We start from the raw sequence: 13,950 nt of genomic DNA, 5'->3' as shown, positions 1-13,950 counted from the left end.
CCCGATGGAAGAGGATGCTGGTAGCTCATGTGATGCTTGTCTGCTCCTCAAACCTTCTGGTCCAAGTTGTAGTGGAGGGGACTAAAAAAAACCCCAAGGGATCCTGAGAGGAGGCGGGACATTTGGAGGTGTGTGATCACTACAGTTGGGTTGGCAGGGCTCAGCAACACCAAAGCACTCTTCTTGGGAGCTGGGGAGAGTGAGTAGCTGCGCCAATGCCTTCTGTCTCTCCCCCATTTCCCCAAAGCGTAAGGGAACAACAGAGAACAGAGCTGCTGCCCATCACCAAGGAGGCCTCTCTGCAGTGGTCCTGCCCCGACTGAGCTGGCAAACCTGGGTCCCGTGGGAGGGAGACGGGCATGAACACCAGACACCCCACTCCTTCCGCCCCCACTCAGCTCCGGGCCCTCCTGGGTTCCAGGGAGCAGGAGCGCAAGCTGAGGCCTGATCAGCTGTGTGACCACGGGCCAAGTGCCTCCTGGATGGGAGGACTCAGCGGACACAGTATATGGTGATGGCCACGTATTATTATTATTTTACACCCCACCCCCTCACTCCCAAAGACACACTGGGCTAGAGTCAATCCACGTGCATCTATGGAGTGTCTGCCCTGTGGCAGGTGGCAGAGAGGCAACGATGAAAGGGATGCTAAGGAATTCTTCACACACATCTCAGGCATGACTCAGCATGGAAAAGCAGAGTGTGGAGTTTTCAGGACTGGACTGAGTCTTCAGAATATGTGTCCCCAAAGATAGACTTTGGTGTGGACACGTGACATTGTTAAACTAAAGTGACAAAACCACCCTGTGGGAATCGTGTTGATGGGTTTCCATACCAGAGGGCTCGTCTTTGAGGGTCCTCGATATAGTGTCCGGCCTGGGAAGCCCCCACACCTGGCTGCTGGTGGCTGAGGACCCCTGAGGCGGAGGTATGGGGCCAGGACATACTGCCAACATGGGCTCTCTACTGGGATCTGATCCCTTCTGGGATCTTCTCAGTGTCAATGCTCAGGCTTTCTTATGTTTGCCTGAGACTTTTTCTAGGGGTGACAACTTGTCTCTTGGCTTCCATTAAGTATGAACGAAAGCACACATGTGCCTTTCAACTGCTGGGGCCACAGGTTGGGTGGCTGCCTTGTTGGGCCACACGCTTTATTCTCACACTGGGACATTTCAGTTATGTCTGCAGGAACAAGCCACTCCCTGCACGTGGACAGGAAGGCACACAGCACCTCTGGTGCTCACGCTGCGCTCACTTAGTGACCTTTTGCTCTCAGCGTGACTTCTTGAAGCCAGAAATTAAACGGATACTTGGAAAAAGTCCAAACCCGGCAGCTTGAGGCTTCTGAGCCTGGTGAGTGCAACAGCAGTGTGAAGGGCCTACCACGTCACACGCCCCCTACAAAGGCTGACTGTCCAGCGAGTCCCCTTCCCACCGCAGCCTGCAATGGGGAAGGGGCGACACTTGCAACCTCCGTGCCTCTACCTGCAAAATGTACGTGCAAGCTGTGTAAAATTTCCCCCAAATATCTGGCAGGGGTCCAGCCCTGCCCCACAACTCTGCCCTGTGTCCTTGAGGAGAATCTAATGTCTGAAGGCGGGAACCTTTGTATCTCCCCCAGCCTGGGGTTACCACGTGCTCCCTCAAAGAACTTCCCATGCTGGGCGGCCAGGAGCTTAAGGTGAGCACCGGGGAGGGTGAGGGGCCGCACTTACCCCCCTCCTGTGCCACCGTTCTTGCTGAAGTGCGTGCGTGGCTCGCTGGACGCCAATTTCAGCAGCTCCGTCCACTCCCGCTCCCATTCCTCCTCGGTGTACAGCAGCCCTGACTGGCACAATGGAAGCCGGCTCAGGAGGTGGTGGCCGGGCCTCCTTGCCCGCCCCGTGCAGGTGAGCCTGGCAGGCCCACCGGACCCCCGACCCCCCGGCTCAGCGCAAGCCCGACCAACGCCCAGGCTGGGCATGCCTGCTAGTAGCCGCTGACTCTCCCCGTTTGCTCTCAACCACATTTCTTCAGAACCCCCAATCTCCAATTTCAATGCTGTGGGGAGGGGAACACCCAGCAGCAAGGGTCCTGCCAGCGGGGTGTGAATGACCAGACGTTAATCTGCATACACCAAACTCGGGGCTGAGCACTGAAAAGTTTAAAGAGATGACGGGCCAACTTCAGTCAGAAAGCAGGCAGATCCTTGTAGGACAGCAAAGTGATAACGTCCCCCATCGGCGGGATGGTGGGATTCTCTTTGGATTGAGAACATACACAGGAGCGGGGGCTGTAGGCTGTGCCAGAACCACCTTGCGGCTACACCCGGCCTTCAAGTCACCACCAGTAGTGACCACACATAGGGGACTGTATAATTTGTCCTCAAGCCAGGACACCTTTTGACAGTGAAGGTGGTTGGTTTTCATAATTATGCAAGGACAGGCGGTGTGAGTAGACATAAGAGTCACTGTGTGCCAGGGGCTGAGCTTTTGTAATGGGCACCTCTTCAGTTGGTTTAAATGAGGGAGGCCTTCCTAGTCCCAGAAGCCATTGCTGTCTGATCTCGCAAGACGGACTTGGCCTTGGGGCCCAGCTCTGGATTCCACCCGTGGCCCATGGCTGCGCTTGGTATGGGTCTCGGGCTCTGGACACAACAGCGGGTACCAACCTCCTTGTTCTGCTGCGTCTGCTGCCACCTCCACCTCCGCTTTAGGGCTTCTCTTTCAGCTCCTGTCCTCATCATTGTGTAGAGAGCTTTCCGCAACACAAGGTCCCGGTCGTGAAACCCCCACATTCCTGCAGCAGGAGGCCCATGAGGAGCAGAGGAGAGAGACAGGACGTGAGGACGGGGACAAGCCAGGAGGCCACTCAAACCACCACAACTTACGGGGCCCAGCCTCCTGCATCTGCACACACAAAGATAATGCGTCAGTCAGCTATTCATTTCTCACGATTAGCTAGCCATTCCCCTCTGTTCTCTTTCCCCATTTCCCATTGAAGCAAGCTGGTGAATGAAGGAGTATGCCCCTTTCTCAGAGAAAAAACAGTGGGTGAGATCACATGCTGCGTCTCTCTGGGACCCTTGGCCAGCTACTTTCAATCTCTCAGGTTTGCTTTGAGGGACCTAATGTTCGCTGTCCAACTCCTGTATTTGAGTGAGAGATAGTCTCTGTGGATAAGCTGGTGACGTGTCCTCACACAGGGCCTCAAGCCAGGATGGCAATCAGACCCTGGCTTCATCTAGGCTTCACCTAGACATCTGATGTCTCAGCCCTAAGGCATCTTGACCTCCTGAGACACAGAGCATCAGTGGGAACCACTGCAAACATCTGGACCCAAGAGCAAGTACCTGTTTTGGGGGGAGGTCTTTCTCCCTTACCCCCTCCCCAGCCTGTGCTGGGTGTTGAGGGGTTATATAAGGAACATCAGCCATCTCTGAGTACATTCGTGGGACAGCTCAGATGTGGTCAAGAGACCCAACAAATGGAAGAAATAGTAATGAGAAGTGCAGGTCTGGCTATGGGGAAAGAATGGGGGAATCCATCCATCCATCCATTTAATTAAATGGCATTAATTCCACTTAATTAATTCCAAACTTATTTCATAATAGGGGTGAGACACCATTCTCGGTTTTGGGAATACCCACAGCAGCAATCAGGACAGACTAAGTTCCTAAAATCTCACAGAGTGCACACTGAGGGAAGAGGAAGCAGCCATCGAATTAGCACATGGCATACGCTGTCAGGGGTAGAGCACCAGACAGAGAGATGAAGCAGGACAGGTTGCTGGGTGGCAGTGGTCATGGCATGAATGGAGACATCAGGGTCTAGACTCGAGAGGGTGAAGGAGGGAGCTGAGTTGCCAGCCCAGGCAGAGGGGAAGGCAGGGGTCAGCCCCAAGGGGCGCCCACGAGTCATACTTGAGAAACAGCAAGTGGGAAAGGTGGCTGGAGGGAGGATCTAGGGGACAAGGTGGAGAGTGAAAAGGTGGACTTTTGGGCGCCTGGGTGGCTCAGATGGTTAAGCGTCTGCCTTCGGCTCAGGTCATGATCCCAGGGTCCTGGGATCGAGTCCCGCATTGGGCTCCCTGCTCCTTGGAAGCCTGCTTCTCTCTCTCTCTCTGTCTCTCATGAATAAATAAATAAAATCTTTAAAAAAAAAAGAAAAGAAAAGGTGGACTTTTAAATGAGCTGGGAGCCTCTGGAGAGCTTTTAAAAGAGGAGTGACCTGCACTGACCTAATCTTTAAAGACTCAATCTGGCCACGCATCCTTTTGTGCAAAGATACGCAATAGCGGGGGCTGCTATGGGCTTTCCATCAAGTGAGGCTTTTGCCTTTTTTTACAACATAGATGAGGGAAGTGGCCATTCATGCTCCTTTTATAAACAGGCCAAGCTGATCTTACTCATCCCTCAGCCCTGCCTGCAGTGGCCTCTTGGGACTCTCCCAGGCACGGTAAGTCCAGCCTCAGTTCCCCCGGCTCCATGTTTGGGTCTCTCTTGCAGGAAGGGTCTCCTTGCCCCATAAATGTTTGCTTGCAAGCCTGGCTCTACGATTACTGTCATTTCTGTGGGTGTCCCACAAACCTAGGTCAAGAAGCATTGCTGGTCAGTGTGGCATGGCTCCTTTGAACAGTCAGGTCAAACAGCTAAACCCCATGAAAGGAAAACAAAGTCCCAGGAGGAAGGAGCCACCTGGCGATGAGCTCCAGACTCCACTATGGCCTCGCTGGAGCAAGACTGGCCCACAGGATGCTTTCTCTTCTCAGGCAGACGGGAGCCCCACTACACTCCCTGGGAAAATGCCTGTCTTCAGACCAGACCGCGGTGGCACATGGCCTGATTTGTGGCTTTGCTCACCTGTAATGGTGCACACTGCAGTTTCTGAAGGACAAAGGCATTTCCCTTTGTACGAGGCTGATGTGTGACACAGATGAGAGATTTCTTCTTTTATGTCCTTTCCAGGTTTTACACACCAACAAGGTGAAAATGTCCCACAATAGGGAACTAGTTTATACATTATGATGAAATATGACAAAACTACCAAAAACATGTTTTTGAAGAACAATAGCATGGGAAATTCATGATAGAATTTTAAGGGGAAAATGCTGGATTCCGCACGGCAAACATTGTGCGGTCATAATTTCACTGAAAGAAAAGGCAAAAGATAATACGCCAAAACATTAAAAGTGGCCGTTGCTGGGTGGTGGGATTGTTGATTTTTATTTTCCTACCGTGATGAATGTGAAACACGTTTGCAATGCCAACAAACAGAAATGTGTTCGTTGTGAAATGGAAGGCAAGCAGGGACGTGGGAGCCTCTGTGTTCCCCACCACCCGTTGCCACGCCTGCAGAACGCGGAATGTTCCACTTGCTCTGGGGCTCCATTCTCTCCCGAGGCTCTCAGGCCCCCTCCCAGACCCCATGAATTTCGCCTCTGTGGGTTTTAGTCTCACCTCTGTCCACCTCTTGCTGAACAGGCCTCACTACAGGGCCGAAGAGAGGTTTGGGGTCTGGCCCTTGCTCTGGGTCCCAGCATCAACCGTGTTTACCTGGGGAGGTGAGTTTGACCAACAAGGAATATTCTTGGTCAAACTCGCCAACTAAGAATATTCTTATCTTAGGGTCCCATCTGTGGAGAGAGACCCTTTATTCTAGGACTCAGGAGGATAGCTGGCTCTGAGGCCTGGGTCCCTGGCACAAATCCAGTCCTGTCTGTCAAAACTGATTCGGCTCTGTGTATAGAAGGATGGATCTAGAAGGAGTAACTGAGCTTCCCGAAAGTCTACCATGACCCCTCAGTTATTCAAATAGTGCCAGCAATGCTTGTGCACCTGCCGGTATGGGTTTTTGCAGCCTGGAAGCTCACATCTCTGTGGAAGTTTGCTGACTTCCCTGCTGTATATTTGGACTATGCTGATTTGCCTGTGGTTTACCCAACTATGTCTTTTTGTCAGTCCCCAGGTGATTCCCCTGTTTCAACAATAAAAATCAACAATCCCACCACCCAGCAATGGCCACTTTTAATGCTTGGGCGTATTATCTTTTGCCTATCCTTCCAGTGAAATTATGATCTCACTATGTTCACAGTGTGGAATTCAGCATTTTTCTTCCTAAAATTCTACTCAACCTATGTCTTTTTCTCAGTACCCAAGTGATTCCCCTATGATTTATCCAAGTGATTGACCCAAAAACTATGTCTTTTTGTCAGTCCAAGTGCATGGACTGCTATCAATGCAGTGGCCCCATACCATCCAACCTAATGTACGGCTCCCCAAACTTCCTGCTCAAGCCCAACCTAGCTCAGCCCTGCTTCCAAAGATCCTGTTAATTCCTGCCTTCCTTCCATGGAGTCTCCCTACCTGGGACGTCTTCTTTTAAAATCTTTTCGAGTCCTTCAGATCTCACCTCCTCCAGGAAGTCCTCTACACTATAATCTCTAATTCCCATCCCTGCCGCTCATGATTAGGCCCCTTCTATTATATCAGGTCTTTTCTCATGTGTGCTCTGTGTCCCCACCAAGCCTGCCAGCTGCTTGACCAGAAGGGCTAGATTGTTGGCTACATCCCTTGGGGACTGTTTCATATGAGTGATGTGCATGGCTCTACTTAACATATGTCTGCCCTGAGCAGAACCGGCCTGGGGCGCTGCCACCCTGTCTCTGCTGTGGAGCTTACCCAGAGAGGCTGCGTGTAAAAGGCAGTTCCCGTCCCCTGTAGTGGCCAAAGGAAGAAGCCGTTTACAGCTCGTGCACACAGTGGACCACCAGTTCAGGCGACCTGAAATAGAAACTCACTTTAGAAGAGAATCCCAGAATAGATCGTTGTTAAGTGTTTCCTAAGTAAGCATAAACATCAGCAGATGATTTTTGAGAGGTTCTAGAGAACTTCAGTGGGAAGGTAGAGCATTATGGCTACTTTTAAATAAAATATAGATTTTTTTCCCCCTCTAAAATAAGAGATGACCAAATCCTCCCATTAATTAGCAAGAGGATTAAGAAACCCAAGGGTGAAGGCTTTTCTCCTTGAATCTGGGACCATTTTACACAAAAATAAAGTTTATCTTTGTGCAATCTCCTTGAACACAGTTTCCCCTTCTGGAAGTTATTTTTTTGTTTTGCACCATCCTTTTTTGATGCATACATACCTCCGAAAGTATGGTTTATGTTTAATTTAACAGATCAAAATCATTATAGCTACTTAGATATATTCCTGTTAAATCTCATTAACACATCTTGAGACTTCTGCTTCCAGGAAGAGGGAGTAGACATACTTTCCCCTATTCTTGTACTAAGTACAACTAAAAATCCTGGACATCATGTATAAAATAACACAGGAAGACTGAAAAGTGGAGAGAAGAGGCAGACTGACCAGGAAACTTGGGATCTGAGAAACAGCATGGTAGTAGCCTCCCTGGAATTTCTTTTTTGCCCCCAAATCCTAGACCAGGTACTGCAGAAGTTGGGAACCTGGAGACACCAATGGGGGTAGACAAAGGAATCATGCTCTCTCTAGACAGGATATCAGGAAAGGGGCAGCTTAGGAAGATAGACAATAACTGCTCTATTTCAGTGAAATGCCACAGAAGAAATTGTAGCTCATTATCATCCCTGCTGGCAGAGGCCAAGTGGGGAGCCAAAACTTCCAACCTTACCGGGCAGTAATGAGTCACTCACCACCCGCTCCCCCAGTGCCAGATGGTGTCAGAGAAGGCTGAACACACAGCCGGTACTTCAGCCCTGCTGGGTGGTAAGCTGGACTCCACCCCCTACCAACTGAGAACATATGGGGAGCCTGGCCTTTCCCACCCATCTGGTGGTAAGAAGGTCCCATGCTCCCTCCCAGCAGTACCAAGAAGCCCATTCCTCCACAGGTGTCCAACAGAGCAGAGTGGAGAACCTGTGCCTCCACCCTTATCTGGCAGTTATTACCAATCTAGAATTCGAGACCTCAGATGAACTGAAAGGGAGAATCCATCAGACCTGCAGTAGAGAATACTAAAAGGATTCAGTAAAGAATACTTCAGAGTGCACAAAAGTAATAAAGGGGCTTGAAAGGGCAAGTATGTTGGTAAATGGAAATGGAAATAAATATTGGCTGTTTAAAGCAATATCAGAAATGCCTTTTTGAGGATTAAAGTATATGTAGAATTAAAACACAGGACAGCAAAAATAACACAAAACACGGGAATGTGTAATAAATGACATAAATCCAAAGATCCTTACATTGACCAGGAAGTGGTAAAAGTGCCAAGTTATGGTAAATTCTAATAGCTCGAAGGTACATTTTGGAAACCGTAGAGTAACCACTAAAGGAATAATAAAAGAATGTATAACTGACAAGCTAGTAGAGGGGAAACCAGAATAATAAACATTCTTAAATAATTCAAAAGAATAAGAGAGGAAAAAAGAGACACAATAACACACAAAAAATAAACAGCAAGATAACGGATTTAAACCAAAATATACCAGTATTTATATTAAATGTGAGTGAACTAAATACTTTAATTAAAAGACAGATTGCCAGCCTTGCTTAAAAAAAACAAGTATATGCTGCTGACAGAAGACACCAAAAATATAATGACACAGAAATTTAACAGTAACTAGGTAGAGAAAGACACACCATTCAAAAACTAAGCAAAAACAAAGTTGGTGAAGTCCTATCGATATCAGATGAAGGTGAACAGGATAAAGAGGGATACTTCATAATGATAACACAGTGAAGTCAAATGGAATATAACCATTCCATGTCACATGGAATATTTTCCAAAATTGACCACATAATGGGCCATAAAAAAGTGTCAACAAATTTCAAAGGATTTGAAATCATTTACACTATGTGCTCTGGCTATACTAAAAATAAGCTAGAAATCAATGAGATAACCAAGAAAAGTAGTCAGCTTGGGCTGCTATAACAAAATACCACAGACTGGGTAGCTTAAACAACAGACATTTATTTCTCACAGTTGTGGAGGCTGGAAGTCCCAGATTGAAGTGCTGGCTGATTTGGTTCCTGGTGAGAACTCTCTTCTAGGTTTGCAGGTGGCCGCCTTCTTGTTGTGTCCTCATATGGTGGACAGTGAGCTCTGTTCTCTTCCTCCTCTTATAAGGACACTAATCCCATCACAGGGCCCCATCCTCACAATTTTATCTAAACTTAATTACCTTTCAAAGGCCCTACCACCAAATACCATCACACTAAGGATCAGAGTGCCCCATATGGATTTGGAGGGGGACACAAACATTCAATCTATAACAGTACCTTAAGACAGTTTGTTCACTGAATATGGCTGTCCCCAAAAGCAACCATCCCCTCTCAACTGCTTCCTAGGTAATGAGCAAGATGAACAGGACTAGGGGTTATACAGACCTGTTTTGAAAATTCAATTCCTCCCTGGCCATTTCTGACCATGTTGCTTCTTTCTTGTCTGTAATGGCATCCCCAGGCTGGCCTGTTTAGCACACTTTGTGGGTGGTGGTTTAACCAAAAGGGAAACTAGGGGATTAATTATGGTTCGGTTTTATAAAAACGCTTTTGTCCCTTTATGGCTGACCTTCATGGATGAGAGGTCAAGTTGTGATTAGGAAGTGATTGAGAACAAAGGGTAAGTTACAGGCACTGTGGTGGTGGCGTTTGACAATTTTGTGAGGGAAGACAGGAAGCAACAACCCAGCATGTGGGGAAGGAACATCTTAGACCCCAGAACGTATCAGGGAGGTGGTACACTGATCACGTTTTATTTCTCAGGACCAACCAGTAGGCTTCCACAAGAAGAAAAATGCTCCCATGGGATCTCCCAAATGCCGCACATGCCTCAAATGTAACAGTATCCTTCTCCTGTGATCCAGAAGTCCCAGGTTTTCTGCCAGCATCCATGAAACCACAAAAGGCAAGTTTATTAGCTTTCAAGCAGAGTAAAATTTTGGACATCTCACAGTTCTTGGCACAAAACAGAGTTTTTCCAGAAGCCTCATAAAATACAAAGTTTATCTGGATGATAATCTTGCCAGGTAGAGTATTCTTGGTTGTAGGTTTTTTTCCTTTCAGTGCTTTGAATATATCATGCCACTGTATGGTCTTTGTGACACAGATTTTTAATTTGGGGAATGGAATATAATAGCCACCTCTTGGGGCCTTTAACTCTTCGTGGAATTTCAGTCAAACGAGAACGTTTATAATAGATATTTTCAAGAAGTTGTGAAAACATTTAATTGAATTTTTTTTTTTTTAAAAAAGAGAATTATACTAATAGGATTGGAAAGTTGGAGGGGCATTGCATTGTTTACATTCCAGCAAGTCATCTGTCATTATTAAGAATTAATCTTAACAAAGGGTGTTACTGCTTTCAGTAATCAATAATGAAATATGAAGGGCAAGAACTACAGTATTGCTAGAAGTTAAGGCCCTCAAAAGTACATTTAGTTCAGAGTTGGAGAGTTATTGTCTAACAGATTACCACATTAACAAGGCTTAATATAATAAACCGTGTCAGTAATGTGTTTGAACTGGAGAACGATCTGCTCTACAGTGCTTTTTGGTTAAGATTCAGTAACTGCATTTTAATAAATGGTTTTACTAATATAACATAACTGTATCCTTAATTCTAAATGAAAAACATGTATAGAAATTAACACTACAGAATTAAATGGACAAGCCTCTATTATTGATGATGCTAATGCTTATGCTAACAAATTGGCGTATTCTGACCACTTGCAAGTCATCTTATTAAAGCTAAATGAGAAAGACAATTAAGGGCCTTAACTGACTGTGCCCCTGGATCACCGGTCAGAGACATAACTGGAAATAACATACCATCACTTGGTAACTTCTTTTTTTCTAGGTTGTGAAATAGCAACCCGTCTCACCTGACTTTTTCCAAGGCCTTTTAATAAACCTCCAGGCTGGGAGATATTAAAACTGGGTCGCCACAAAATGGAAGAAAAACGACAAGATTCTTGCTTACATGGCATAAGAGAGTAGCTGTAACACCTGAAAGCCCAACACATTTAATGTTAAAGTGGGATGGCCCCATGCATCCTCTGAAGCTGTTCCAAGAGCCAGTGGGTGCAGGGGTATGAATAGAGAAACAGGGGAAAGAATATGCTAATGAGGTGATCTGCATTAATGGGCAGACCCTGTGGTTTCCCCATCCAATAGCTTTCCCCTCCCATCCTTGCTCACAGAACCCTGCTGTGACAAATTCCTTCCCTGCATTCCATGCTCCTTGCCAGGGACCAGTGTTGCTGTGGCCACATCCTGTCCCTTGACCTGTGGGGCAGCTACTGGCAAAGTGTTGTTCATCCTTCAAAAGGGACATAGACAGGGCCTCTCCCTCGCTTCCCTGGATGATGTGCGAAGATGTCACCAGATGCATCTCTAGCCCCATTGCACCCTGAATGGAGGCAGCACTGACCTGCTGAAGATAGACAGGCAGAAAGTTGGGTGTACCTGGGTCCTTGAAGACACAGGGAGCTGCCAGCCCTGCCATGAGCATCCCTGTCCCCAGACTTCCTGTTCTGTGCGGTAATGACGGATTCACAGCTGATGGTCCTGCTGGCTGGGTTAGTGTTTCCTGCTCCCTGCGGGGCTGACCATGAATCTCCCAGTTTTGTGTGGGGGTGCATATTCCCATTTTACAGACAAGGAAACAGGCTCGGGGAGTCATGGGGCACTGAATCTTAAAGGGCCCATTTCTCATCTAGGGCAAAATCAGATCCTGAGCAAAGCTGTTCTAATTTAGTTGGACGTGGCTGAGTTTGTTGGCAAGCCGGTTTCAACTTCTGTGAGCTGGTATGATTTCAAAAAATATATTCTTCCATAAGCAGTGGAGCTGAAGCTCAAGTTTGTTAGTCTGAAGTCATAGACCCAGTCTTTCTACTGTGCTTCCTGAGAAACAAAGGTTGCTCACTCTCCCGTTTCTGCTCTTGCTTGTTTCTCTCATTCTGTTTTTACGGTGAAAATTTTGAAGAGTGCTGAGGGCAGTACACCCATCACGCAGAACCAGGCCCCTTGCAGACCCTCTGTCATATTTGCTTCAGCTTGTTCGTTTTGATGTAAAAGAAGAAAAAACTAAAGATCAAGTTGAAGTTCCCTTGATGTGTTTCCCCAGTTTTCATTTTCATTCCTCCCTCCCCATCAGTACCACTACATGAATTTGGTGACCTTTACATTATATAACATAAAAACAGGTAAATTCAAGGTTGAAAAATGTGTGTCGTGCATGAGGCTTCTTCCTCTGCCTCTGATGTCCACCTCAAAACCATGTTATTTCCTTCTTTTTTCATATTCCTTCCTCCCTCTTTCCCTTAGTTTCATCCCCCTATGCTTCTGTCTTCCCCCACCCAGCACCACTCTTTGGCATTGCCAGTGTTCAGGCAGAGTAGACTCGTCCCCTTTCTTTCCCACAGGGCACACAGATCAGAGAGTCCACTGTTCTGACCTCTCCTTGACCCAGCCTCTTCCAGGAACTGGAAGAGTAAGCCAGCATCATATGGCCCCTAGGGAGAGGTAGTGGCGAATGAATCCCGTTGGGGTCATTCAAGAATGGGATATGAGATAATAGGCTGGGACCCTTGAAAAAATTATCATGAAAAGCAAAAGAAAAGATAGGGGGATGTTCTTTAAAAGAGGTAAAAAAAAAAAAGATATAAACAAATGCAATGCAGAAACTTTGATTGGGTTTTGGAATGAAAAAAAATTTAAATGAGATTTTGGGGCTAACTGGGAAAATGTGAATATGGGCTCTAGATCAGGTAGCATATGTTATTTTTCTTAGGAGTGGCAATGTTCCGGTTTCATAGGAGAATTTTAAGATACACATTTGTAATACACATTCAAATGGTTCAGAAAAAAGTTATGCTTATATAAAAAAGAGATAAAGCAAATGTGACCTAACTCTGAAAATTGGTGACTCTTGCTGCAAGGAATATAGGTACTAATCTTTTAACTTTCCTGTAGATTTAAAAATGTTAAAAACAAAAAGAATGCCATGTGGATTTGTTTCAGTTTTACACTTGTAAATGGAGATACTTTGTTCTGGTGCCAAAGACAATATCTATGTAAATTAACTCATTTGTCTTGATTTAGTTTTAAAAAAATTGGTTGAATTCAGTTAAACACACTTTGGGGGAATCTAACTGGTACAGTTACTAGTTCCACTAAATTTTTCTCCTCTTCAATAGATGAGTTGGAATTTTTACAGTTTGGTTATAATTTTCAAATTTTTCAGAGGCACAGAGCCCTGAAGCTTACAGGTGATTTCTCTGATGTGTCTCAGGTCAATCCCCTTTTGCATCCATGCAGATAGCATTAATAAATCATCATCCTTTTCAGGGCAGACATGCTAATCAATCATTAGAAACAGAAGACCTGCTCATTCCTTTCAGTTCAGAGCTATGTGCAATAATGACCAAGTGTTTCACATTGACAACGGGGACATAATGAATTATTCACCCATAAAGCAGGCTTTGGAAAACCTACTCTTGCAGATCTGAGGCCAGAGAATGAGATACTCAGGGGCTCAGAGAGGTTGCCAGCAGAGTGGTTAAGCAGAGGGACCTTGGAACTAGATTTTCTGAGCTCAAATCTCAGTTCCACTACTTCTTAGCAGTGGAACCTTGGACAAGTTACTTTGCCTCTCTAATGTCTCAGTCCCCTCTTTTGAAAAATGGGGATAATAATAGTATTGATCTAGTAGAATTTTTATGAACAATATGTTATTCACTATTTGGGAAGCACTTAAAACAGGGCTTGGCATATAGAAAGTACCATATACATGTTTTTGTCAAAACAGGTTCAAAACCCTGGGTTAAAGCAAGGAAGGTATTTATGCATAAACTAATGAGTGAATAAATGAACCACACCCTTTGGATTAAAAAGTACCTTCACATACTGAGGCCCTTTTGGGGATAAGCATAGTTGCTTTTGCATTCATGGAGGAGAGGTCTAAGGGAGGCTCTTTCCACTCAGAC

The 13,950-nt window shown here is 46.1% G+C and overlaps 1 protein-coding gene across 1 annotated transcript in view; it reads right to left on the bottom strand.

Moving 5' to 3' along the window:
- Positions 1 to 13,950, bottom strand: part of OTUD7A (OTU deubiquitinase 7A) — an 80,354-nt gene that overhangs the window by 47,207 nt on the left and 19,197 nt on the right. Inside the window, exons 3-5 of the mRNA XM_081831497.1 lie at positions 6,659 to 6,760; positions 2,651 to 2,778; positions 1,716 to 1,828 (exon numbers count right to left, since the gene is read on the bottom strand). Coding sequence (XP_081687623.1) covers positions 1,716 to 1,828; positions 2,651 to 2,778; positions 6,659 to 6,760 — 343 coding nt within the window. The remainder of the gene's footprint in view (positions 1 to 1,715; positions 1,829 to 2,650; positions 2,779 to 6,658; positions 6,761 to 13,950) is intronic.

This window comes from Leptonychotes weddellii, chromosome 9, assembly GCF_054177405.1.
Source record: "Leptonychotes weddellii isolate Sample4059 chromosome 9, ASM5417740v2, whole genome shotgun sequence".
In the NCBI taxonomy this organism is placed as follows: domain Eukaryota; kingdom Metazoa; phylum Chordata; class Mammalia; order Carnivora; family Phocidae; genus Leptonychotes; species Leptonychotes weddellii.
This window is presented reverse-complemented; position numbering and strand designations above follow the sequence as displayed.